The sequence below is a fragment of the Leptonychotes weddellii genome, chromosome 1, assembly GCF_054177405.1.
Source record: "Leptonychotes weddellii isolate Sample4059 chromosome 1, ASM5417740v2, whole genome shotgun sequence".
Taxonomy (NCBI): domain Eukaryota; kingdom Metazoa; phylum Chordata; class Mammalia; order Carnivora; family Phocidae; genus Leptonychotes; species Leptonychotes weddellii.
The window spans coordinates 121,047,868-121,074,862 of record NC_138369.1 but is presented as its reverse complement, the minus strand read 5'-3'; the positions used below and the strand labels follow the sequence as shown (position 1 = coordinate 121,074,862).

General features: G+C 48.6%; 1 protein-coding gene across 4 annotated transcripts in view; it reads left to right on the top strand.

Moving 5' to 3' along the window:
* The window catches only part of MASP1 (MBL associated serine protease 1), a 64,793-nt gene extending 38,289 nt beyond the window's left edge, over window positions 1-26,504 (top strand). For 2 of the 4 annotated variants that reach the window (XM_006741640.3, XM_006741642.3), the window contains 3 exons: window positions 5,109-5,246; window positions 6,078-6,152; window positions 10,122-12,609. In XM_006741640.3, coding sequence (XP_006741703.1) covers window positions 5,109-5,246; window positions 6,078-6,152; window positions 10,122-11,005 — 1,097 coding nt within the window. In that variant the 3' untranslated portion in view covers window positions 11,006-12,609. Of the gene's footprint in view, window positions 1-1,293; window positions 2,035-5,108; window positions 5,247-6,077; window positions 6,153-10,121; window positions 12,610-16,602; window positions 16,741-18,146; window positions 18,261-19,141; window positions 19,328-21,052; window positions 21,121-23,122; window positions 23,223-23,635 lie in introns of those variants that run through there. The other 2 variants (XM_006741641.3, XM_031037160.2) reach the window with 2 other exon arrangements.
* Window positions 26,505-26,995: the final 491 nt, after the last annotated feature.

Below are 26,995 nucleotides of genomic sequence, written 5' to 3'. Positions count from 1 at the left end.
TGGATGCCTATAGGGAATTCAGATAGAAATGACAAGGTCCAGAGACTGAGGAACTCAAATGCTAGGAGACACATCCACCACCTCGTCCGACACGCTGCTCACGTGTAGTGCTGTGACTAAGTTCTGTGGGAAGAAAAGCACTGTGCAGGGCAAAGCAAGGGGGCATTCTGAAGGAGGAAGGAAAAGAGAATGCGGTGTGTGGAGGACAGGATATTTTTAAAGTCAGGAAGTTCTAGATCAAATCCAGACTCAACCAGGTGAATGTTCCCAAGCAATGTACTCAGACTTTTGGCCTCAGTTTCCTGCATTCTTGATTCTTCGAAGGAACAATTGAGTTACTGTACATATCATACCTGTGGACCAACCAGGAATAAGTGAAAGCCCAATAAAAGCTCCTTTCTCCACCCACCCCCCATTAGGCAGTGGTTTGGTTTCTCTCATTCATGCTTTTGGAAGGTAGAAAACTTTAATAATAATTTTCCCTCTAATAAAGCATGCACACTTTTTTTATTGTAACAGAAGAGCTGATAAGAGTAACACACTACCGTATTTGATGGTACCATTTTATGCAACTTATGTTAGTATACAAAAGAATGCCTGTCATTTTGTACTAAAGAAAAGAGGGTTTTTTTTTTTCTCCTGAATATGACCTAGTTCTTCCAGGATAGCCCAGATTACGATTATTAGAATCCCCATTCAGACATTCCTGGTGGCTCTGCTCATTCACTGAGCAGGTTCTTACTAAGCATCTCTCTGCCCCAGGCATGGGCTGGGTCCTAAGGGAGGTGCAGAGATGAGCAAGACTGAGAAATTTTAAGTCCCTGGGGATTGTGGGAAAGAGGTGGGGGAACAGACAGGAAGTGTGCATGTGTGGTGAAGTCACTTGCACTGGAACAGGAAGTGGAAATTATGGGTTGTTGTCCCGACCCTGCCTCCACCTTGCCACGGTGACCCAAGACAAGTCCTGCTCCACCCTGCATGCCGTGTGCCAAATGAAGGTTTGGACCAGATGAATACAAAGCTTGCTCCAGGGGCAGAATGCTGTAATCCTCATGAGCCAGGACTTGTGACTGTGCAAATTCTCAGAATGGTACAAATTCCACAATCCCAAACTGTCACCCACATCGGCTGTACCTCAACTGCATTCTTCATCAGTCTAGTGGAGCGATTTCTGTATTTCCTGCTTTGCTTGCTAATTTTTCTCTTTCTCTTCTTTTTCTCTCTCTCTCTTCCTCTCTCTGCTTCCTTTCCCTGCACCTCCTGACCCTTCTTTGAACTTCACCCTGGTGGCAGAAAGCGAAATGGATGAGGAGAACGAACTCGGGTCAGAGCAAGAGACAGAGTGAATGACGGGACCCCACAGAGTACAGACGTCCAGGAATGGACCACTCACAAGACCCTGGGGTCCCAGAACTACTGCACCCCTCCCCACCCCGCCAACACTCCATTTCCACTTTCTGTGCGGATTAGTGTGGATGCTGAACCAGGCAACACAGTCAAGCAGTTGAAACTGCTGCGTAAAGGACAATTCTCCACTGGAGGGCTCACTCATCATTCAATCAGTACGCTGGAAAATAATGAAAGGACGAGGGGGATTTTTTTTTTTTTAACACCTCCAAGTGGACGGTACTCTTCTCAAAGGACAAATGACTTTGGTCCTAGAGACCCAAGATTTCATATACAACCACATGCCCCTAGGCTGACCAGGTCAAAGTGGGCCCTGGTTCCTAATCCACTCCACGCTTGAAGCTGAAATGGGCCAGAAGGCCTGTGACTTGATGACTTTAATATTTTTATCTGTGGCTACTTTCTAACAACCAGGAGTAGGTGAAACTAACAATAACTCATAGAGCATGGGTTTTGTAGGAAACCTAGACATAGTCTCATCCATGAAAGTTTCTATTCCACCTGCACCTAACCCGGGGCTGAAAGTGCATTATCAGAGGTTCTTTCCTCTGGGCCGGGGCTTACAATCTTGCATTTCTGAAAACTCGCTGATTAAAGGTTTCAAAAGAGGTCTCACCCTCAAAAGCAGCAGTCCTCAGCTTTGGTGCAGTGGGACATCACTGGGTCCCACGATAAAGGGCTCTGTAGTGGCGGTGGGAACCTCTGCTTCAGCCTGAACAAAACCGGAATAGACATATCAGAGAAGCCGTGCATTACACTGTGACTACTCAGTCTGTGTGGTGATTACATGGGCTCTTGATGCAGGCAGAACCCTGCAAGGGTGGATTATGGCAGGTGCATAGATTGTGGTGCTAGCCTAGGGCAGGGGTGCCCCTGAGAGCAGAGAGGAGGTGAGCAGTAAAGATGAGCATCAGTTCAATCAGTATGGTTATGTCCCCAAAGTGTGACAGATATTGTACTCAGTGAGATAGAGGGAATCCTAATTTAGGCAGAAGATTTGATATGGACCCCAATAATGGCAATACCGGGCAACATAAGATAAATGTGTCAGAGAGATGAATATGAATAGAGGCCTCTGTAAGGAGAAAGGAGGAGGCAGTCCTATGCAATTAGAAGACTGCAAAAAGACTCTCAAGAAGAAGCAGTGTTTGATCAAGGCCTCAGGGTGGCCAGAGCATGGACCCCAGGGGTTCCGGTGTGGGGGAAGCAGGTGAGGAAGCGGCACAGTGAGGGCTCTGTGATGCTGGAGCTCAGGTGCATCGAGGGCGGGGACCAAGAGGCGCTGGGGTAGGGGGCCGTCCCTGAGGCCGGAGGGCCGGGGGGAGCCCATGGTGTGTCCTTCTCCAGGAAGCCCCGGATTGTGGCAGAGCACACTCAGGATGGCGGGTCAAGAAAGATGTGTCTGAAGGAAAATAAACGTCAGCCAGAGATGACAGCAGAGACAGAATGTGGGGTGGTGTATCCCATCCCAGAGAAGGGGGAGAAAGGGAGGCCAAAGGAATGGAAACATAAAGGACATTTTGATTCCAAGGTGTGGAATTGGCCAGAGGGAACGTTAGGGAAAGGGTGAGACCCTTCCTAAAGCAAAGAAGCGAGACCAGCTGAGGAAGCGGCCTCTGGGTGTAGCATCTTTGATTGTGCCAGGGCTCAAGGCCCCTCGGAAAGGGAAGTCGTCCCCAGGTCCCAGAGAGACATGGCCGTTCACCTGCCACAGTAGACTTGGGAGTAGAAGCATACCACCCCCACTCACCATACCCAAGCTGAAGCGACCCTCTATTTTATACTACTTCTCACCTCTATCTGGGTATAGGGTTACTTCTCTGGAGTGATAGGAAAGCAAAGTTACTTCTCTGGAGTGATAGGAAAGCAGGCCCTCTACTCAGGAAATAACTCCCCACCCTTGCTGGCCAAGTAACAGGCTCTCAGTAGCCTGACCAGGTAGCCGTGTCCAAGGCCAACCCTGCAATTCCTCCCCCTGGAACTAGGTATTAGGTTCAGAGAATACTCTAGGCAAAATGAACTGCTAGGCCAACGTTAGGAGAGACAAGAGTAATACCAAGATCCAGGCACCAGTCAATGGCATTTCCTAAAAAAGGAAGAAAAATCTGCTTTGAGACTCAGCAAGAAAATACATTTAAAACTGTGTTATGGCTTTAAATAATAGCTATTATCGCCTCTTGTGATCCTAGTGCTGACTCTCACTCACACAGTGTGGTAGAGTGTCTCCATTTTTGGGTGATCAAAATGAATAGGAACGATTTGTCCAAGGGGATTAGAGGTCAAGACCAAAGATTAACCAGTTCTCTTGGCTTTTGCCTTCCTTGTGGATAGGAGGCACCTGTTTTACTCTCAGCCTTCACCCCTCTCCTCCACAATGGAGGGCCTTGCAGTCAACTCTGTTTTAGATTAGGTAACTCTTCATTCAATCAAAATGATGAATTTAGAGTTCTAAATTTAAAACTACAATTTCTGGGTAGCATCTCAAGGGCAAATTGCCTTCTCTCTGTGTCCCAGGGAGGGGGAAACTGGAAATTCTTCTTTTTGGAATACTGTCCTCTGAAATAACCAGGAGATTATTAGCTAATGTCCATCATTACCCAGTTAATATTGATTTTAAGCCATTTTAAGTAGAAAACAGATCCTTAAGAACTGTCGGTTGGTTTTCTTAAAAGAACACTGGGTTTAAAGTCAGGTCTAGTTTTCTGATTGTAACTCGCTGTGTGACCTTAGGCCAGCCAAGTCTCCTCTCTGAGCTCATCTGTAAAGTTAAAATGATATTCTGGATTGTCTGCCTTGGGGTTCCTTATCAACTAAAAAGTTCCATGATTCTTCTATGATTCTTCAACTCTGGCATAGCCTGTTAGACCTAAGATGAAGATTTCCTTAGAAGTGAACACCACCCCCTAAAGGAGGCTCCCGAAGAGGCCCTGACAAATTGGGGCCTCAGCCTGTGACTTGGCTTCTGACAGACTCATGCTGGACTCTGTGCTGGCGATGCCCCTAAGACCACCTCTGAGGAGCAGGCATCCTACAGCGAGGCCCAACATCCAGCCCCCAGCAATTGGAGAACATAAGCAGGTGAATAATGAAAACTTAGTCTACCCCGGATCTCACCTCCCGCCTTCTGTGACCAAGCAAGATGCCCATGGAGAGCCAGCAGGGTAGGGTCCTGTACTCACGCAGGAGCTGCTTTCTTTCTGTTTGATTTGGTTTTTGTATGCCAAGCACCAGTGTGAGCACATTAACTGCTCTTACTCAGCATGTGTTCGGTCAGGAAGAACTGAAGATTCTTCTGTTTGTGTCAGCCAGAGTTTTTCCGCTGAGCTGGAGGCCTCGTGCTTGGGCAGGAGAGACTAAGAGGATTGCGTAATAGAACTGGAAGTCAAGGAAAGGGCTCTGTGGGGGAAAGTCTGGGGTCTGCTTAAATCTCAGTAGTCCTGCCCCTTCCCTGGAGTTGACACCAGGCCAGGTGAGTTGGCCACACGGTAGTGCCACAGTGGATGGGAGAGACCCCAAAAGCAGCACCACCCCAAGGCAGACAATCCAGAATGCACAGGCCCTGTACCATTCTCACAGACTATAGCATTGCTCTCTGCAGGTGTGTGCAGTGCACAACCTGCACATCTGTGTGAGACGGACCCACCATATGGCCCCAAGAAGGAGAGCAAAAGTTAATTGGGGGTGTCACTCTCTTTTCTCAGTTGCAGACTGTGGAGCCCCAGCAGAGCTGAAACATGGGCTGATCACCTTCTCCACCAGGAACAACCTTACCACATATAAATCTGAGATCCAATACTCCTGCCAACAGCCGTACTATAAGATGCTCCACAATATCACAGGTGAGCCGTCCATGCTAAACCAGCACGTTCCCGCCTCACACCATTTGGGTCTCAGGGTGGGACCGGGGGCTGCAGCAGCCAGACCACTGGCTGAAGTGTGGGAGGAATTGGGAGGAGAAACATTAGGGGGCATGCCTCACCTCTCCCTGCCTCAGGCTGATGTCCCAGGGGTTAGGCCACAGGGCACCCCAGTACCCTCACATGCACACCCAAGGCCCTGGCAGACAAGGAACCCTCAGGGAGATGGCAAAGCCCTCCAGCTCTGCCTCCACCACAGACTGGTACTAAGAAAATTCTTCCAAGTTCTCTAAGCTTCCAATCCTCACTTTCCAAGAGGGGAGCAGCGGTATAATTCACAAAGCTAATGTAAGACTCAGACAAGATGGTGGACACTAGTGTGGTTTCTTAAAAAGTTTATTAAGCGGGGAAAGGAGAGAAGGCAAGTGTGCCACAGAGAACTCTGGGGGACCTGGTGCCTGAGGGGGAGGAAGGGCCGGCTGGGGGGGCGGGGGGGCAGAGGGAGGAGCACCCCCCGCCCCGGGGCAGGAGTCTGATTGTGCAGAGCTTCAGGCACCCTGCTGAAGAGTGTGCTGTTTGTTTTTGAGGGCAATGGGGAGCCATTGGTGATTCTGAGCAGAGGGAAAGCATAGATTTCCATTTTAGAAAGATCCTCCAGGTTGCAGGGAGGACTGGCTTAAAGAGAATGGCATCAGAGAGACCACTTGGAAGACGTGCAGTGGTCCACCATAGAATTAAGAACCCAGATCTATTTTCCACGTGCTACAAATCAACCCTTTCTCCCTCTTCTCCCACCTTTTTTCACTCACCCAGGTATATATACGTGTTCCGCCCAAGGAGTCTGGATGAATGAAGTACTGGGGAGAAGCCAGCCCACATGCCTGCCAGGTACCTGACTCTCAAGTCCTCTGCCTCCAGGTCTCCCATCCAAGGTGCCCTGGCTGTGGATGAGTGGGGATGGGGACCATGATGCTTTGGTTCTTTGTTAAAAGATATCTCAGAGAGCCAAGGATAGAGACGCCCAACCTCACACTTTTGCAAACCAACCAGCTTCTATATTCAGCCTGTGCTATCACACCGAGAGCCTTCCTGTCTCCTTTCTCTGCAGTTCTGCTCCCTTCCCACCAGGCTTTCCCTCCAACGGTTTGTGGGTGCACCCGCAATTAGGAATGTGGGCATCCCGTCCTCAAGCACTCACTGTGCTGTAGGGGAGATGAACAATGTAAGACAAATAACAAATAAGTATAGGACAGAGTAAGAAGTTCTTCCAAAGAGCAACCTGTTCAAGTCTTACTGACTGCTACAACTCTATGGCTCACCTACTGACCCCATTTTAAGATGAAAAAAGAATTTTGTGGTAATAGAAAGTGTCACTATGCATAGAGATTTGGGGGACATTTTGTAGATATTTGCTTTAGCATTAAAAGTATGGGTGATTTGCATTGCAATCATAGGGCACACTTACATTCAAATCGACTTACTAGAAAATTATAGCCTCAAATGCACACTGTAGGGTGAAACAAATAATCCACACCCAAAAAAATTAATAGTCATGGCACAGATATTTATACTTGTAATAAAAGCAAGAATAGCAGAATTGATTTAATTAATCAAGCAGAATTAATTGAAAGACACAACCATTCAGAGCAGCACTGGGGATTGATGCTGATCCCATCTGCATGTTCGCTGGAAAAGCAGCAAAGCATGAGCTTTGCCGTGTAGTTAAACGTCGGGTGGCATTTGCATTTTATGAATTAGAGTGTTGGGAAAACTAAGTGTATTATCTGAATGGTACATTTTAGTAACCATCAATATCCACTCAGTAAGCTTCTAGATGTTAGATTTAGATGTTAAAATGGAAAGACTATGGAGTTGTCTGCCATTGTCCTCAAGAACCAAAGAAAATGTTAGCATTCCATGTTGGCCATCACAGTGGCTATGAGATCCTAGAGAAGGAGGAATTCACTGCATGTGATAGTCTGGGAGTGGAGGGGTGAGGACTGGTTAGGAAGACTTCACTTGGGAGGGCTTTATGCCCAAGAAAGAACTTGGAGGAGGTGGAGCAGAGGAAAGGTCAAGCCACTCATACTCTGCTGATTCCCATCATCTCATTTAGGCTTAGTCTGGAGCACACTCGAGGGCACAGTTGGTGAACCCTCAGAGAAGATAGGGAATGGTGGAGCTGTGGCAAACTGGAAAATCTAATTCCCATTTTGCTAAAATACCATGTGGGCCAAAGGAAAAAGCATTTCAGGCAGATTTCGTCCTGGGCAGCCGTGTTGCAACCTCTGGAAGGGGAAGAGGCATTGAGCTGGGAGTCAGGGGTTTGGGTCCTAGTCCTGGTGCTATCATTCTCTTATTGTGATCTTTGGTAAGTAATCTCACCTCTCTGAGGCTAGGATTCCATACCTAAGAAGTGAGGGAGCAGGACAAGGTGATCCATAACATTCTATGACCCTTAACGGTCATCATCCTCTATATTTATACAAAGCATCTTAGATACAGGGAGTCATGAAATTCTTTTAATACCTGGCATTGGGAAGAACCATGGTTCACCATTGGACCATGCCAGAGATTTCTAAAGTCTTTCCTCCTAAAACATCAAAATTGAACACAGAAGCAAGCCAGAAAGGAGAAAGCCATTTTATCTAGCATCATAATATCCACCTTTCCAGGGAACCTTATTAAGCAAATATTATTTGCCCTTCATTTTACATGTGAGAAAACTGAGGATCAGTGAGATGTAATGATTTTCCCAAGGCTACCCACAGAGTTAGGGGCAGAGCTGGAAGGTGAAGCGAAGACTTTGATATCAGCACAAGCAATGCTGAGACGTTCTTGACTCTGATTGTGTTTCATGCCATCCTCATGGACCCAGAATTATACAATATCACATTTTTGTTTTAAGGGCCCTCTCTCAGTACCTCCAGTGCTCTAGAGCCCAAATCTGGCTTCAGCACAGCTGAAGCTCTAGGTTTTCAAGAAGATACCTTTGTTCCAGGAAAGACTGGATGGAGAATGGTAGCAGCCAAAAAGAATGGCCTCATTTCAATGAGCTCTCTCAAAGCTTGTTGCATCATTCAACCTCTTGAAAGGACAAAAGCATATCAAGAAGAAAAACTTTAGTGGAGAAAATGAAGCAAGAGTTAGAAGAAATGGGCTCTTCTTCTGGCTCTGTCACTAATGACTTTGAGTATGTCACCTGCCTTCTCTGAACCTCGATTTCTGCATCTGTAAATTAGTGGTTCTCCAAGCTTCCCCAGCTCTGACATTGGCAAAAGGCACCATTCAGTGCTGGCTTTGTTGTAAACATGGACTCAGCCACAGGCCTGGCCCTCACCAGATGAGGGCCTTTCAGCACTAAATGAGCTATTGTGCAGGGCCAGTCACAGATCGCCTTGAGATGTCACCTCATAGGCTGTGGCTTGTAACTAAGAGCCTGGCCTTCCACTCTGGAAGACCAGGCCACAGAAAGTTAGCAAAGGCCAGCTCACATCTGGCCTGGTGGGAATGACAGGGTGCCTAAGGATCATGTAAGAAACCTTTGGCATCAGGAGGAAGAACACCTGAAAAGCATTAGATTGCTGAAAACCTGACCTCCCAAAGTTGCCAAGAAAATTCAAATGTTCCTTGGTCTTTAAAGGATCATTGAAAGTATCCAGGACCAAAGAGTATAGCCTGGCTCTTTGCAACCAGGAAGAAGCCCATACTCACACCAGGCTTACCTCCTAGGCCTAAGAACCCTGCTGGGAAGGCTCATGTGAGCTTGTTCTTGGCCAGTGGAGGAGTGGTACTGAAGACCCCTGCTCATGGGCCAAAGGCGTTTGGCTGCAGGAGGCTGGTGGTGCATGTGCATGCTCGGGGTACAACTCAGTGGAACGAAGTTTGATCAGACCTTTCTTCTTCCCCTGAAGGTACTACAGGGTTCCTGGGTGCAATGATGGGTGGCTCAGAGCAGGGCCTATGCATCATTGCTTGTAGATTATGCCATGTTTCCCTAACCCTGGACGCCCTGGGCACACATTCACAGCATGAGTCCTTTAGGCCAAAGAAGAAAAAGTTATAGAGCCCATGACCATGATTTGTACATGTAATGAGGCACTGTGGGATATAGGACAAGACATTGATCTTAGAATCTAGTTAAGCCCTCTGCTAATGCCCCTGTTAACTTCATAGCCATGTGACCTTGGGCTAATTGCTTAACGTCTGGAGAGTTTTACTCACCTATAAAATGGGGGTGGCCAGGGAACATGAAATAAAAATTGAGGGAATTTGGAATTTGAAAGATCCACAGAGATCATATTGACCAACTGCCTCATTTAGCAGGTCAAACATTTAAGTCCAGAGAGACAAATTTACTTATCCAGAATCGCACAGGACATATGAGAGAAAAGCCAGGTCAAGGCCCCAGGTATCTTGGCTCCCAGTCCAGTGTTCGCTGTGACCTGCTAGACCAGTCTTTTAGTTTCCTTCCATCCCTCAAAGCCCATGACCTACGGTTTCCAGAAGTTTTCTAAGTATCCACAGCATGGGCCACTTCTGGAATATCCAGGCCGAAGTGAACTTGGCTGGAAATGGTTCAGGATGGTGAAGGCCCATGCATGCAATGGTCTGGTCCATAGATGGCACTGGCTACAGAAGAGCTAGACCACACACAGGCCAACTAGAAAGACTTAGGTCAAAAGTCACACCCATGCAGAGCTCTCCCGGGCCACCATGGCCCTGTAATGTAGAGTAGGGTCCCATGTTGGCATAATCTACAGTGGATGAGATGTGACTTTCTTTCTGTGGCTCTTTTCACATGGCTGATCTGACCAGTCCCTGTTTCTTATCCCCGTTCCCTCCTTCTCCTTACAGTGTGTGGTCAGCCCTCCCGCTCACTGCCAAACCTGGTCAAGAGAATCATCGGGGGCCGGAATGCTGAGCCTGGCCTCTTTCCATGGCAGGCCCTGATCGTGGTGGAGGATACCTCGAGGGTGCCGAACGACAAGTGGTTTGGGAGTGGGGCCCTGCTCTCTGAGTCCTGGATCCTCACAGCAGCCCACGTGCTGCGCTCCCAGCGAAGAGACAACACAGTAATACCGGTCTCCAAGGAGCATGTCACCGTCTACCTGGGCCTGCATGATGTGCGGGACAAATCAGGGGCTGTCAACAGCTCTGCGGCACAGGTGGTGCTCCACCCAGACTTCAACATCCAGAACTACAACCATGACATAGCTCTGGTGCAGCTGCGGGAGCCCGTGCCCCTGGGGCCCCACGTCATGCCCATCTGCCTGCCAAGTCCTGAGCCCGAAGGCCCAGAGCCCCATATGCTGGGCTTGGTAGCTGGCTGGGGTATCTCCAATCCTAATGTGACCGTGGATGAGATCATCAGCAGTGGCACGCGGACCTTGTCAGATGTCCTGCAGTATGTCAAGTTACCTGTGGTGCCGTATGCGGAGTGCAAAACCAGCTACGAGTCCCGGTCGGGGAACTACAGCGTCACGGAGAACATGTTCTGTGCCGGCTACTTCGAGGGTGGCAAGGACACATGCCTCGGAGACAGTGGTGGGGCCTTTGTCATTCTGGATGACTTGAGCCAGCGCTGGGTGGCCCAAGGCCTGGTGTCCTGGGGGGGCCCTGAAGAATGTGGCAGCAAGCAGGTCTATGGGGTCTACACGAAGGTCTCCAACTATGTGGACTGGGTGTGGGAGCAGATGGGCTCCCCACAAGGTCTGGGAGAGCTCCAGGTGGAACGGTGAGCTGACCGACGTCCTCAGGGCCGGCCTGCCCTCCCCCAGCCTGAGTGAGGCTGTACACGCACTTCCGACGGCACACTCCAAGTTACTCACCAGACCAAACGGAATGGAACCCTTCCTCCCAAGACAGCCCCCGGGGCTCTGAGAGGCAACAGTGTGGTACAGGAAAAGGCTGTATGCAAGAGGCCTGGGTCCACGGCCCTGAGCGAGCCCCTTCCCTTCCGTAGGCCTCACTCTCCCCTGCAGTACAATGAGGGAACTAGCCCTCTGGCTAATCCCAGCACTCCTCTCCAGAAGGGCTTGACCCCGGTGGCCTTATGCACTCCTACTCACTTACCAAACCCTTCGGTCCCACTGTTGGTGTGCCTGAGCTTGGACCTGATTGTTAGAAAACCATCCCTTATGTTGAGCTGAACACTGAGTCCATCTATTTTCTCAAATCGGCCCTCGGCACAGACGAGTCTAGTCCCTTTTAGGGGGAAAGCACTCAGGCTTGAGGAGACAGGGGTCAGACCCCCAAGGCCCTGTCTCCTAGTGTGATGTCTTGGGGTACTTTCATCCCTTGGATTTCTCTCCCAAAAGTTTCTTGTAATCCAAGCCTTATCCCTGTGTTCTCTATTAAAGGAAATCTCTCTGTTAAAGGACAAAGAGAAAGCTGGAAAGCTTTGTGGTGACTAAGGGGAGGAGAATATCAGTGGGAGGCTCCCCATCCCTGAGAACTTCCATTGTTGATTCTGAACACATCATTTAGACTCATATGTCATTCTCCAGTACCAGCTGACAACACAGGTGTCCACCCCTGCAGCTCCAGACAAGCATGAAGCAAACTTCCAGCTCTGGAGTATATCATCTGAAAAGGCCACCCGAGCCCCAGTCCCAGGAACAGAGACTCAACTGGATTGCCTGGAAAAAGAGAAGGCCCACACCGTGCCCCGCTGTGTGTGCTTCTGGGCAGGAAAATGGAAGAAGGAGTGGGCTCAGGACATTAGGTGTAACTTGATCCCGCCAGATCATCTGGTGTGCCCACAGTCTGAGCTCTTCAGAGAACCCACCTGGCATGGATGTTCACAGAGATCCACTCCTTGGGTTTCCAGGAGCCAGACAAGGGAAGCAGAGACTTGCCCGTAAAAGACAGTGAAAAGAGATAAAGCCAAGAGTGCTGAGTTCTAGCCTCAGCTCTGCCCCTAACTGGCTGTCTAACCTCTCACAAATCACTTTTCCTTTGTGGGGCTCAGTTTCCCCATCTGTAAAAGGAAGACATTAGATCCCCCTCAGGGTCCTTCTGACTCTAGCATTTAGTCTTCTGATTGCCCGCAGCCTCTCTCTGAGCCTCACAGGGTTGATTGTGTTCCTTCTCCCCAGAGCTTGCTCTTCTGGGATTTCTCCATCAGAGCGAGGCAGCCAGAGAAGTCCCTGAGAGGGATTCCAAGAGAACAATTGGGAAGTGTCCACTTTTCCAACCGGTTCATGAAAGCACACTCCTATGTAGAGGGTGCTATATTTTGTATATTTTATATCACAAGCTTCACTACTCTGCAAGGCACCTCTGCACTCTGTTTCTCCTGTCAGGGGTCTAAAGTGGAAATAAACTTCCTGTGGATAACCAACAGCCTTCATTCTGGGGTTTGATGATTGTTGACGCTTGTTTATTTTTGGCTTTTTGAAGAGAGACTGGCCCCTCATTAAGCTACTATCTCTCCCATTACAGAAAAGGTACAACTTTTGTCATCTGGACCTCATTCAAGAAGGAGTAATGAAGAATGGAGTCGGTTATGGACATGTGTCCCTCTAGGCTGTGCACGCCTTCACTGAAGTGCCTGCCAATTAAGTTCTTGACTTCAAAGAGTCCAAACTAGCATGCAAGACAGGGTCTCATGCATCTAGGTCTCACACAGGTGAAAGGCGTCAAGTGTCATAAGAGAAGTAGAGATTGCAGCACTGTGGGAGCTTAAAGGCAGGAGAGAGTCACAGGGCTGAAGGGGATCTGGAGAGCTTTGCAAAAAGGCTGCAAAGAATGCACCAGGAGAGATGGGCCAGGGTGGATGAAGATCAAGCCGGGAAGCGTGCGTGAGTGGAGCGGGAGCAAGGGGAATCCGGGAGAGTGGAAGGAGTCTCGAAGGCTATACTATGTTTGTGCTGTCCTATAACCAGTGATCCTCTAAGTGGGAGTATATCAGAATCACCTTGAGTGCTCGTTAGAAATGCAGGGTCTCATCCACAGGGAATTCTGAATGCGTAGACCTGAGGGTGGGCAGCAGGGTGTGGGATGTGGAGGGAAGCACTCTGGAGACAGATGGTGAAAACCCACCAGACCTAGGGCTAAGCTGGTGCAGATGTAGATGCGGGAGGAGTTTAAAACATCCAAGTAGTGTATTCAGCAGGGCTTGGTGTATAGGAATCCTATGAAATGGTGCAGGCATGGAGCGGGGTCAGGTGCACAGCTAACCTGTTAGCGAGGCTTCTCCATGGATGCACTCATGGTTTGCCTTTGTTTGGGGTTTGTATCATAATGAAAACATCATGTTTTTTACACTATTGAGAACTAAAAGAATCCTAAATTGTGCTTGATGTTTTACATGTAATTGGTCTTGAGGATTATCTGTTTTGGACTCTACTAAAAATTTCAAATTTTTCCTTTCCTCTAGATATTTATGTTGTGACGTACTGAGATACTGAGGTACCATGAGGTTACATGGAAAGCACTCTGTGACATGGCATGGAGGAAACACATTACGCTCTGCTTCTCCTAGTGATTTTTTACCAACTTAGGGGCTGACTGAATATGGGGGCTGAAGGAATTGGAGGAAACCGGGATGCCGTCTATGCGGGCATTAACAGACATTTGGAATGTCAGAGGGGAGGAGGTCACGAGCAATCCAGCTGGAGATGTAAGGAAGGAATAGCAAGAAAGGAATGGCTCAGAGGCCAGGGCAGGTCAGAGACATGGATCTGAAATCCATCAGGGTATAGGATAGGTGGTAGGGTGCCACGGGAGGAGACTGGTATTATCTACCACAAGTGTACAGAAGAGTGGACAAAGGACCGATCGAGGGGACCCCAGCATGGAAGGCATGGAGAAGAGAAACCTCAAGAAAGAGACCAAAAAGGGGTTGGAAACACAGGAAGAGAAGTGCTTCAGAAGCCATGGAGGGAGCATGAGGAGGGATAAAGTAGTCAAGAGAACCAATGCCACAGGGCACTCTAGAGGACTGTCTCCAGGCAGGACATTCCCCAGGGATAAGCATCCAGTCTCTACTGTCAACTCTGAGAGGATCCAAGAAGCAGGCCCCCTGCTGTGTTCAAAGTCTCCAGCTCTCCCTCATCCTTCCCCTCCTCCCCTTCCTCCTCCCCCTCCCCCTCCTTCTTTCTTCTCCCCCTCCTCTCCCTCCTTCTCCATCTTTCTTCTCTCTCTCTCTCCTCCTTCCCTCCCTCCTTTCCCCCACTCTGTGTCCAGACTTCTCCTAGGTTTTATTTCTCTCCTGAGGCAGGAGACTATACTTACATCCTCCTTTCTCTCTGACTTGGAGTAAAAATCATATGATGGTATACTTAGTTCTCTGGGTTTTGGCTCCTTGAAACCTACAAATCTTTTAGCACAATCCCTGACTCTTCAAATGAAAATTTCCACTTCCAACTTTGGTTTCTGCTTTGCTCCTTCAAAACTCAAAGTTGTGTCCAGCCGCACCTAAAGCACTGGATGCTCCAGCTTTAATAATAGGGAGCCAGAGGGCAAGGGAAATCCCTGGAAATGAAGAATACATGAGAGGAAATTTCAAATAGTATCTTCCTACACATGTAAATATCACCCTTGAAGTCCCATGTATGGGCCCAGAGCCATTCTACCTCCATCTATGATTGGGGGTCTATTAAATGTCCAAACAGCTACTTTATTCCCAGGAGTGTGCAGAGCCTGGCGCTCTCTTCTTCCAAATCCACCTCCAAAGGAGAAGGAAGGATGTGGAGACTGAGTGTCAACTCCTCTTTCCAGAAGCTTGGCTATGGAAAGGCTGAGAGGGAAAGACTATGGAGTGAATGAGAAGCCAGGAAAGCAGAAGCATGGTTTTAAGGTAAGAAGATGTGGCCATGTTTTGGAGGCATAAGCAAAGGAGAGATTCAAGATACTGAAAAAGGGTGAGAATCCTCCAAGCCAGGCCCTCAAGAGTGTGGAAGTGAGGAGATCCAGAGTCCAGAATTACTTCTGAAGAGAAAAAAGTTTACAGAGGGGGCAGATGGAGAGAAGATGCTTGGGGGAGTTCTCACCCAGTGGGCTCTGAGATTCTACTGGGAATGGGGACAGGACATTAGCCTGAGGCAGTGGCCAAGGACATGCGGAATGAAGCTACTGGGAGATGATGAAGATGCATCCCAGCCCTACTCAGCAGCTAGGTGACAGTTACAAAGAAGGCAGACGGTTACCTGGGTATGAGTGCTCTGGGAAGTCACACAGGTAAGAGTTAGTGGTGCTGGCCAGGGTAGGAAAAGCTCAGAAGTCAGGAGACCTAGAATGAGTCTTGTCACTAACTCATAGAGTAACTTTTGGCATGTTAATTCCCTTCTTAGAGCCTCAGTTTCCTTAGCTCTACAATGAGAGGAATGGACTAAATAGTCTTCAAGGGCTGTTTAGCTATAAGATGCTGTGTGTCTGTGTCTGTAAATCCAAGTCAGTGGAAACAATACGGAGCAGGCAGACACTTGTAGGGGTCTTTACCCCGCAAGGCCCTGAGGAAGGACTTCTCTGAGAAGAGATCCCTGTGGATACAGCATGAAAATTCTTCATTAGTCAGGACTCTTTCATTCATGTGAAAGAAACCCAATACAAACAGCATACAGGAGGGAGGGAGGGAGGGAGGGACAGAGAGAGGGAGGAAGGGAGAGAGAATTATAGGCTCACATAGCTGAAAAGTCCTTATCACAAGGCTTCAGTTATGGTTAGATCAAGGAGCTCAAATATCAGGATACAGTCTCCCTCTTGCTTCACTCTTCCTCATCTAGACCCACTTTTTTCCATTAGTAGCATCATTCTCAGAAGACTCCCCATGAAGTGATCATTGGCAGACCTTAGCTTATAGTCAGCAATTTAGCAACCCCAACAGGAAAGTCCTTCTCTTTTTTAATATGGTTAGCAAAATTCCCAAGGCAGACCTTCACTGGGCTGGCCACAGTTACATTCCCATCTCTGAGCAATCGTCCCCAGAGGATGAGAGGATTTAATTCATCAGGTCTCGGTCACATTCCTACCTCTAGAATCAGAGGTAAGATCATTCCAACTCAGGGCATATGGACTAAGAATTGAGGGAGAATAGACCCCAGAGGAAAATTGGAGTGCTGTTACTTAAAAGAGCAATGAATGCCAGGAAAACAAAAATAATAGATGTTCCTAAGAAAGGGTGTTGAGAGATGCCTGGATGGCTCAGTCAGTTAAGCGTCTGTGGTTAAGTATCTGCCTTCTGCTCAGGTCATGATCCCACGGTCCTGGGATTGAGTCCCGCATTGAGCTCCTTGCTCAAATAAATAAAAAGAGAGGGTGTTGAGCTGGTATCTCTGGCAAAGAGCAAGATGAAGGCCACAGTGTGATCTGTCCCTCCCTCCTTTGGCTGCAGTGTGTGGGGTCCCCAAGTTCTCCCGAAAGCTGTTGGCCAGGATCTTCAATGGATGCCCAGCCCAGAAAGGCACCACCCCCTGGATTGCCATGCTATCATACCCGAGAGAGCAGCCCTTCTGTGGGGGCTCCCTTCTAGGTAAGGAGATGTGGAAAGGGCTGGGGACCCAGCATTAGGGGGCAGGGTGAAAGTGAAAGAACCCAACCCTCTTCCTGGAGACTGACCAAGATTTCTCCATTGAGATTCACTGTCCACACTAGAAGTGAGACCCAGAAGGACAGTGTGGTAGGAAGAGCCCTTAACTGGAGCTAGGAGATATGTATTCCTGCTCTAGCTTGCTCCTTCAGTCAACAAACACTTATGAAGTCCTGGTCAGTCTCGGGCACTGGGGAGGACTAAGTTGAGGAGTCAGACCCTCAAACATTGATTACAAGGCACTCATGTGAACCTCAAAGGCAAGGTGTGCCAGGGCTATGGGACCAGGGAGAACCAGGAAACTCACCCTGGAGAAGCCAAGGAAGGGAGATTTACAAAGGCCCTGAATACCATACTTAGGAATTTAGATCTATCCTGAAGGCTACTGCAGATTTATAAGGATGTTCTCTCCAGGGGCCATACACATTGAAAGGAGAGTAAATCCTAAAGCCAGGATTTCAGTGAGGTGGCTGTGGCAATTGTGGGGAGGGAAGTCATTAGCCTCAGAATAAGGACAGGAGACAAGGGATGGCAATAAGACAGACTCAACAACGTTAGAAAATAGAATTGTCAGGATTTTGCAATGGAGTGAATGTGGGTGGGAGTGGGAGCAAGGGTGGGAAAGAAATGGCTGATGGCTCTTCCTGCCACGGGTTGGTCCCAATGATCAAAGGTCCATTCCAGCTCTGATATTATAGGAAAAATTGATACCCACCTAGAGTCCCTGGCCAGTTCCTGGTCTGATCTCACCACAAGGAAGAAGGCCTGGATGGGTCCACATCTGCCTGGGCAGCCCCGAGACTGCCAGGCCCTCCTCTCACTCACTCACCTCCCCAACAGTGGAGTCAGGCGAGGACAGCTCCAGGCTAGATCAGTGCTTTTTAAACTTTAAAGTGAATAGGAATTACTTGAGGGTCTTGTTAAAATCCCCAGATTTTACTACCGAATGCAGAATTCTATTTCAATAGGTCTGAGGTGGAGCCTGAGAGTCTGCATTTCCAACAAGTTCCCAGATGAGGCTGATGCTGTTGGTCCAGGGACCACAAGGCCTGAAGGGTGGCCAGTAAGCCCAGGGTCTTCTGTGGACCCACCGTGGGCTGTCTGGGGCTCACCAAGCCCATAGGTTTAAGGGAGCCCTAAAACCCTGTTTAAGATGTTCAGTCTTGGCCTCTTGGTTAGAATAGGCAGATGAAATCAGATTTAACTCCTCATCTTCAGATTAGGGTTATATGATTGTCTGACTTGGGGTTCCGAAACGCAATGGAAAGGGGTACCCTGAAGTGGTCTGAAGCAATGGGGGGCAGGACGGGGCAGTGTACGGCAGAACATATGTACAATTCCGTTCTCAGGCTCCAGCTGGATCGTGACTGCCGCTCACTGCCTCCACCAGTCGCTCGATCCAGACTACCCAGTCCTACATGACTCAGACCTGCTCAGACCTTCTGACTTCAAAATCATCATGGGTGAGTGAGGGGCAGGCTGACTCCTGAAGCCAGCATTGGTTCTGGGCATGGGGTGTGTCCACTCGCTCACTTATCAGGGCAGGACATCTGGGATGAAGAACAAGCTGGAACTGGAGTCCAAGCCCAAGGCTAAGATTTTCAGGTGGCGAGACCACGAGCAAGTCACTGAAGTCGAGGCCTCCATTTTTATAATGGTAAAATAAGAGCCCAGTCTAGATCATTCTAAAGACACTTCAGGCCTCTAGGAATCCATGGTTTCAAGGAAGTCATACCCAGACAATCCCAGCTTACCATCTCTTCTGTAAAGTCTAGACCATCAGCTGATTCAGTTTGGTTCAGCACATCGTTCAGCACATAGTCACACTACAGACCCTATGCCAGGATCTAAGAACACAATATAATTAAGACCTAGTCCCTACCCTCAAGGAACTTACAGTCTAATAAAGGAATAAAATATGAGCACAGAGACCTCTAGTATAAGATAGGAAGCAGTAAGTCCTATAGGAGAGAAACAGATAAGGTGCCATGGGAATTCAAAAGAAAGAGACTTGTAACTGAAGAATCGAACGCGAGAATCAGGGAGGCTTCCTGGAGGAGAGAACACATGACCCAGGCACTGAGGTGTGATGATATGGTTTGAACATGTGGCAGTGAGCATCAGAATGAGTGTTATAAGGCAATGGGATCAGCTCAAGAAGAAAGACAGAGGTGGGAGCCTATGGGAATACTTGGCGAAGGGCAGGTAGGGTGGGACGGCTGGGAAAAGGGAAGTGAGGGGCAGCAAAAGGGTTAAAGGCTGAAAACAGACCAGATGGGACAAGGGGCGACAGGGAACAAGGTGGGACCTTACCCCCGTGCCTCGTGTGCCTTCTCTCGCCCAGGCAAGCATTGGAGGCGCCAGTCGGATGGGAATGAACAGCATCTCAGGGCCAAACGCCTCTTCCTCCATCCCCTGTACGACCCCAACACGTTTGAGAATGACGTGGCTCTGGTGGAGCTGCTGGAGAGCCCGGTGCTGAGCGACTTTGTGATGCCCATCTGTCTGCCTGAGGGCCCCCCCCAGGAAGGTACTCTGCCCGATGCCTGACCCCACCCCTGCAGAACAGCAGGGGCCTCCCCAGGCACCGCTGAGCCAGCTGAGCCAGCTGCCAGGGTCTGCGGGGTCCCTCGGCTGCCTCCCCAAGAACAGCTAAGTCAGAGGTGGATCCAAGGCAGCACACAGTAAGCAGGCAGGCTTGATCAGTACTCGAAGGCCTGGATCAGTCAGGGTCCAGATGAGAAAACGGAAACCAGACGAGTCATTGCAAGAGGGAGAATTTAATCCAGGGCCCTGGAGGACGAGGGCAGTAAAGGGGATGCTAACCTAACGCAGGTAGTACCCGCAGGAAAAAACCACCCCTCCTTGGCCTGGGGGAACAAAGGGGAGAGGATGGAGTCACAGAACCTAGAAGCTTGGAAAAAGGACTCAGAAGCCTGCGGAGGGGCCCCGTGCTGACGTGCTGGGGGGAATAGCTGGGACCAGGCCCCGGGGCTAGGGCAGTGCCAACAGGAACAACAAGCCTTCCGGGAAGTGTCCTTATTTTGGGGAGACCCCCCCACCGACAAAGCGGAACTGCCACTTCAGAATCTCATCTGCAGCATCACCAAGCAGAGCAAAGAGCAAGTTCGGAGCTGAGGGACAATAGCTTAATCAGCTGCACAGGTTCAAAACCCGGTCCTGCCACTTCCCAACTGGGTGACCTCGAGGAAGGGTCTGAACCTCAAGCCCCTTACCCCGACACTGAGGATAACACCCCATAGGGTGGCTATGATATTTAAGTGAAATAATACACTCAACATTTTCATCTTGTTCTAAATTCAGTGGTGTTACGTCATAGCTAACTTTCTTGTGTTCGAACAAATGACAAAAAGTGGTTGAATAGAACTGAGCCAACAGGAAAGGCACAGGTATGGGTCTGATTTATCAGACGCCATGTGCCCACCATGTATCAGTTGCTCTACTTTCACTAATATATTTACTACTTATAAAAGCATTGTGGGGGGGTGTTGTAGTCCCATTTTCCAGATGAGAAAACTGAGGCCCAGCGACGTGAAGTGACTTACCCAAGATACAGCTTGGAAGAAGCATAGCTGGGGCTGGAAGCCAGGTTGTCCCACGTAACCCTGCATGCTGTTTTCAGTAGCCAGACTCTTTTTCACATGAAGAAATGATTGCTCTCCGTCAGTGCTCAAACCATTTCCATCTTGTCCCCATATCTGCCAACTTCACAGACTTGTAGGATATCAGAGCTGGGAGAGGTTTTAGAGGATCCCAAGTCCAGCCTCTTCCTTTTATGTTTTATGGGTAGGGAAGTGGGGCCTCAGCAGGGGAGGGTGGGTCGGGGGCTCGCCAAAGGCAGCATAGCGCATCGTGGACTGGGCTGAACTTTTACATTTTTCACAATTATTGATTGAGCACCGACTATGGCCTGCGCTACTGGAGGCAGGGGGATACAGCAGTGAACAGAGAGCTGAGACGGCCGCCTCCGTGGAGCCTAGGTTCTGTGCTACTTGGGAATGAGGGTGAGTGAAGAGCCAATCAACCAGCTAATGACTCCCAGAAATAAAAGCCCAAACCTCTGTTTCCTGTGAGCTCCAGCCCAGCAGTCCTCCTCCCCACCATGTCGCCTTTTCTCTGATGGGGCAAATTTAACCCTTCCTCCACAAGCAGAGAATGATGGGGCTGCAAGAGGCAACCCTCTGAAAACCCCACAGACAGCCACTCGTCCCTCACCGTGTCTTCTTTCTTCCAGGGGACATGGTCATCGTCAGTGGCTGGGGAAAGCAGTTCTTGCAAAGGTTCCCAGAGACCCTGATGGAGGTGAAGTTCATTTTATGTCCTATAGAGAGGGATGCTTCTGCCTGCCCCACATTGGACCCTCCTGTTCCATGTTGCCCCTCAGGGATCCAGAGTCTCGGGCAGGGGGTGGGTGAGAGAGAGACTCCAGGGGCCCAGGCTCACCCCCAAAGTTCACTGGGATTTTGAATCCCAACAAGCTTGGTCTGTTTGTTCTACGTGGGGCTCTAGTCTCTAAACATTGTTCAATGTTTCTGTAGCATAGTAAAGGCTCAGGTAATGGAAATTCTTCCAGAAAACAGTGGGCTTGGACACCCCACAAGGCATCTGTATACCATAAGTATCCACATACCAGAATAACCAAGAATGAACTAAAGAATGGCCTCTTGAGAGCTGCAGTCCTTGCAGTAATGAACTTGATTGTTGCATTTAGAAGTTCACATTTATATCATTTCATAAAAGAACACTGCACTAGAAGTAAGGAGCTATGGCTCCAAGTACTGGCTCCTACCAACTTGCTGGGTGATCTTAAACAAGTCATTTGCCTCTCTGGGCCATTGTATAGTATCCCAAGCTGCAAAGTTAGGGGCAATGCTGGATGTCCCCCAAGACCTGCCTGGCTCGGACATGACTGGGGTTGGTAACTGCCACAGCTAATCTCTGCATCCTTCAACATATGTTATTGTAGCATACTTTAAATTTTCGGATTTGCAACAACCATTCATCGCTTCCTTCATTAACTCCCAGGTATTTACCTGGTGCCTCCCACGTACCAGACGTTGTGCTAGCTACTAAGTATGCTGGGGGCAGGGGGTGGGGAAGAACACATCTGGTCCCCAGCCTCCTTGTGCTGATAGTCAAGTGAGAGGGACAAAAAGTAGTTACCAACATGGTAAATGTGATGAGGAAGAAGTGCAGGAAGCTCCAGCATGTACAACAGGAAATCTAACCTCGTCTTCGGGGTCCAGAAGGGCTCCCCAGAGGAAGTAACACTCGAACAACACCTGAACGATGAACAGAGGTGAGTCAGGCACTTGGTGGTTTGCTGAGGATATGGGCTCATGACCACCCTGCCCTGACTTTCTCTCCCCACCTATTTGGGAAGGCCGTGGCCCAGGAGGGACCTAAAAGGTGAAAGTCAGCAGGAGCTATACTTTTGGGGTATGTGACTCATGCCGTTCTTGCTCTGGGTAAATGAGACTCAGGTGTTTCCTCATGTGGTTCCAGACTTCAACTTCAACATTTACCCCCAAGCCCCAAGGGCAACACTAATCACAGTACCTTACTTTATTGCTTCAGGTTAAAAAAAAAAAAAAATATATATATATATATATATATGTATATATACCTGAGTGTTGACTATGTTCCAAGCTGTGTAAGTAGAAGTGGACAAAATACAGACCCAGTGTCTAGAAGCTCATACTGTAGTGGGGGAGAAAGTAAGCAAATGCCTGCTGTAAGGTGAGCAGCGGTAAACCCTACGGTACTGAACATTTTTATACTGCGCTTGTAGTTTACAAAACATCTGCTCATTCGTCTCCTCTGTACCGTTCCATGTGATGAGTATGTCAAATATGGTGACTTCCATTCTTCAGATGAGGAAGTGGTCTCAGAGGTCTGAAGGGCCATGATTACACTCTATGTCGCAGATTCCATAGCCAGTAATTGTAGGGATGGGGGGAAAGTAGACTGACCATAAGTTTTGAATACATTTCCATATTTGGAATAATGAATGCACTAGGCAAATATTATCTCCGTTCTACAGATGAGAAAACTGAGGCCCAGAGAGGGCAAAAGACCTGTTCAAGGTCACACAGCAAGTTCATGCCTGAGACAGTTGCAGAATATGGATCTCCTGACTCTTCAGTGTTCCTTCACCCGGAGCAGAGGGCAATTGCTGAGACCAGGTCTAAGGTGGACTCAGGCTCATCCTGGAAGGGGACGGGGAGGAGCCAGCTCTAGGGGTGTCAGAGCAGAACAGACTCCTCAGCCAGGGGTGGGGACCAACCATGGCCTTATGTTCCAGATCGAAATCCCAGTTGTGGACCACCGCACATGCCTGGAGGCCTATGCCCCTCTGAAGAGGAAAGTGACCAGGGACATGATCTGTGCTGGGGGGAAGGAAGGTAAGTCAAGAGGAAGGAATACAACAGGGCACCACCAGCCACCGAAGGGCTGGAGACCCTCCAGTCTGGAAGGCTGAATGGAGGAGGAGTCAGAGGAGAGGAAGAAGGTCAGGATTCCACTGGGGAATTCCCCTGTGTCAGAGAAAGGAGCGCTAAGAAATTCCCGTCATTCCCTTCCCCAAGCCCAAGTTTTCCCCTATGAAAGGAGAGTCCCGAACCCACACTTTCTGAAATCGCTGAGCTCGGAGGAGGCCCAGCAGAACCGCCCTCAGCCCAAGTTTGGGTCACATGGTCTATAGCGCCCCCTCGCGTCCAATTTTATGAATTACAAGTCAGATGTAGGGAAAAGGAGGCTCCTTTGGATTTGGGGCTAAGAAGGGGAGCGCTTTAACCTGCATCTCCTTTTCATCTAGGGGGAAAGGATGCCTGTGCAGGGGACTCTGGAGGCCCCATGGTGACCCTGGATAAGGAGAGAGGCCAGTGGTACCTGGTGGGAACGGTGTCCTGGGGTGAGGACTGTGGAAAGAAGGACCACTATGGGGTGTATTCCTACATCTACCACAATAAGGACTGGATCCAGAGGGTCACCAGGATGAGGAATTGAATTCCATTCCTCACCCCCCCACACCCCCTGTCCATGGTCAGTCAGCAGCACAGGATAATTCTCTGATGCAGGATGCCCCTCCCCCTCCCCCACTTCATTCAGCCCACCCTTTACTCGCCCATAACGGGGGCATCTCAGCCTGCTTTTCACACTCTCTAAAGGCTGAGTAGCTGAGTGATCAGAACACAAGGCTGAATCCAGGCCCTGTCGACTACTAGTTTTGCATCACTGGGCAGGTGACTTTACCTCTGAACCCGTTTCTTCCTCCATATTATGAAAATGGCATACCTTACCTACCTCATAAATGTCAGATGAGGATAAAATTAATTAATATATATATAGCACTGAGCACAGTGCAGACAAAACCTAAGTGCTCGATAAACATGAATTAGCAAAAGGTCCTTGTGTTTACCAGGCAGACGAAGTTCTCTTACAAATCCCGCTGGGTCTTGGGGCTGATCCATATGCACCCTTCCCCTCAACCTTGACCATCTCCTTCATCTGCCTGCAAAGCTTCTTTGCTACTATGCACTTTTCTCAGTCCCAATCCCTGTCCCCTATAAAAAAGCAAAAGAGAGAAAATTCTTAGTCCTAGAGCATGTCCAATAGCAACGCACTTATGAATGTGAGTGGGACACCAAACCATGAGAGTGCCTGAGAGAAGCAGGATGGGGATGAGGGAGGGACCAAGAGCAATGGAATGGGAAGTCAGATGCCAGGTCCTAGAACTAGCTCTGCCCCCAGCTCCCATGTGACTCTATGGAAGTCCCTTCCCCTCATCTGAAAGGACCCTCCCAGGTTTGACAGTCTAGGATCCAATGAAGACATTTTTCCCTGATGAGATGAATTAAAACTGAAGTAACCAAAAAGCAAAAATCACTTTAAGGTTCAATAGGGCTTTGATGCAGACCCAATACTACATCTGCTGCAATGCCCTCCCCACCCCCACCACATCCACCATGCCCCAGTTCCCAAGAATGTAGCTCCACAAAGTGCTAGTCTAGGGAATTTTCCTCATTCCTAGGCAGAACATCTGCTCCTTCCCTTCCTGGGAACCTGAGGTTCACAAGGGTCAGTCCTGCTGGGCTAGACTCAGGCCCCTGCACTCTTCCTCCTTATGTCCACAGCTGACCCCAAGAAGCCATTCCACTGATTCCTTACCCCTGTCCCTCACCCTGAATGCCCTGGCCTTGCAAGGTCATAAGTGTTTCCCAGGCAGAATACCTCTCCCCTCCAAGAGCCACCTCCTCTCTCAGGAAGCTTCCAGAGACCTCATCCCTTCCAGAGCTCTGAGATTTAAGCCATTCAAGGGGTCAGAAGCTCCAAGTTCCTGTCTTCTGTTCTATCAAAATCGGTCTTCATGGGAAATTTCAATTCTTAGCCTGCACTACAGTTGGTGGAGTCATTCAGGATCTCTTGCTGGGAGAAGATACTGAGGGGTGAGAACTCATGGACACTAAGCCCTAGGCTGAATGCTCAGGGACAGCAGTTCACAACCTGCTTCTGGTTCCATGAGCAAGTCATTCTACCTCTTGGCACCCTGCAGTCTGTGCTGTAGAGGGAAAATGACAATGGGTACCCAACTTCATCAGAGATGTGTCAAGCAAGTTGAAGCTTTATCTCGGACACCGAAGAATTGCAATGCAAAGTTTGGGAGTTGCTCTAAGACATTCCAAAACCCCATACCTTTCCATTTCACAGCACTGCCTGGGTGCCCCTATAGGCTAGGTTGTGCTGACTGCCAGGGAGAATACCAAGATGAGGGAAGCACTGTTCATGCCTTCCAGGAGCTTCTACAGGAAAGACTGACACATATGCAGGTGACTACCATGAACAGAATGAACCCTGCTAAGTGCTATCCTTGGGAGCAGCATGGAGGCAAAAGAATGGCCACTCTGGTATGGAGGAGTTAGAATAGGGGACTTCAGGAAGGCATCCCAGAGGAGATGATGTTGGCGCTGACCCTTGAGGAGGGTGGGCATTTCCACGGGTAAGAGAGAGGGAGGCCTTCCAGGTGGAAGGAGCCCAAGAGTAAACGTCCACTCAGGCTTTCCTGAGATTACACTCACTTCTCTCACAAAAATGACATTTACTAGGCCATTGTTCTGATTCTGGGATCAGAACCAACATCTAAAATAGCCTTTCTCCTAAAAGTCAGACAACTATGGGACTTGAATAGCCTAAAGATTTATGTACAAATCCAGACTTCTGGTTGGACCCAGTTCCTCTTGTTTATTTCCCCAACTACAGTTTTAGCCTTATTCTGAGGAAATGTCTAAATGTGCTGTGGAACTTCCAGCTTACCCTTGATCAACAAACATTTATTAGATATATCAGCCCCCGCACGGCTGCGAATGTTCAAGAAGCCCAAACTTCTCACGTGGTCATAGAAGCAGAGGCTTGGAATGTCTATTAGGACCATCTTATCTAGAGATGAGAAACTCATTATGCCTAGATGTAGCCCATTCCAACTTCAGAATGTGCTGCCTCTTAGGTTGCCTCTTCCATACAACAAAAATCCACCTCCCTAAAATATAGTCTGTATATCTAAAGCTGTGATTCCAGCCGTGAATGTTGTTATTAGCAATAATGATCATGCCAATTTCATTAGCAACAGAAGCTATTGTTATTGTGAGTAACTACACATTTGTTCCAATAAACATCTGCACTGAGTCAAAGCATTCTGTTGGGCTTGTATGTTTTTCATGCACTGATGATTCTGGTAAGTTTACTTTTCACATCAACATTTCTCTGACTCTGATTAGTATCACTGTACCATGAAGAGGGATGGGGGGAGATCCTGTTGTCAATACAATAGCATGACAGGTTTTTCAGGTCAGTTCTGATTAAATACCTTGTCCTATTATTCCTATCAATTATCAAAATATCCCAGGATGCCAATCTTTCAGCACCCAAATTCCATTTCTTGATTGTCATCCACACCCAGAATAGAAAAAAAAAAAAATTTTTTTTTTTTGGATCATGTGTTTAATTGTGTGGTTCAGAAAATATGGCACCATGTCTATGAGTGTCCTGTTCTGGATTGTAGTATGTACTTTCTTTTGAGTTGATCTTGTTCCCTGATGGCAGGAATCAAAGAGTAACCACCAACAAGCAGCCTTTCGAGCAAAGATAGGTAAGATCAGGGAGGGAAAAATCTATGCCAATC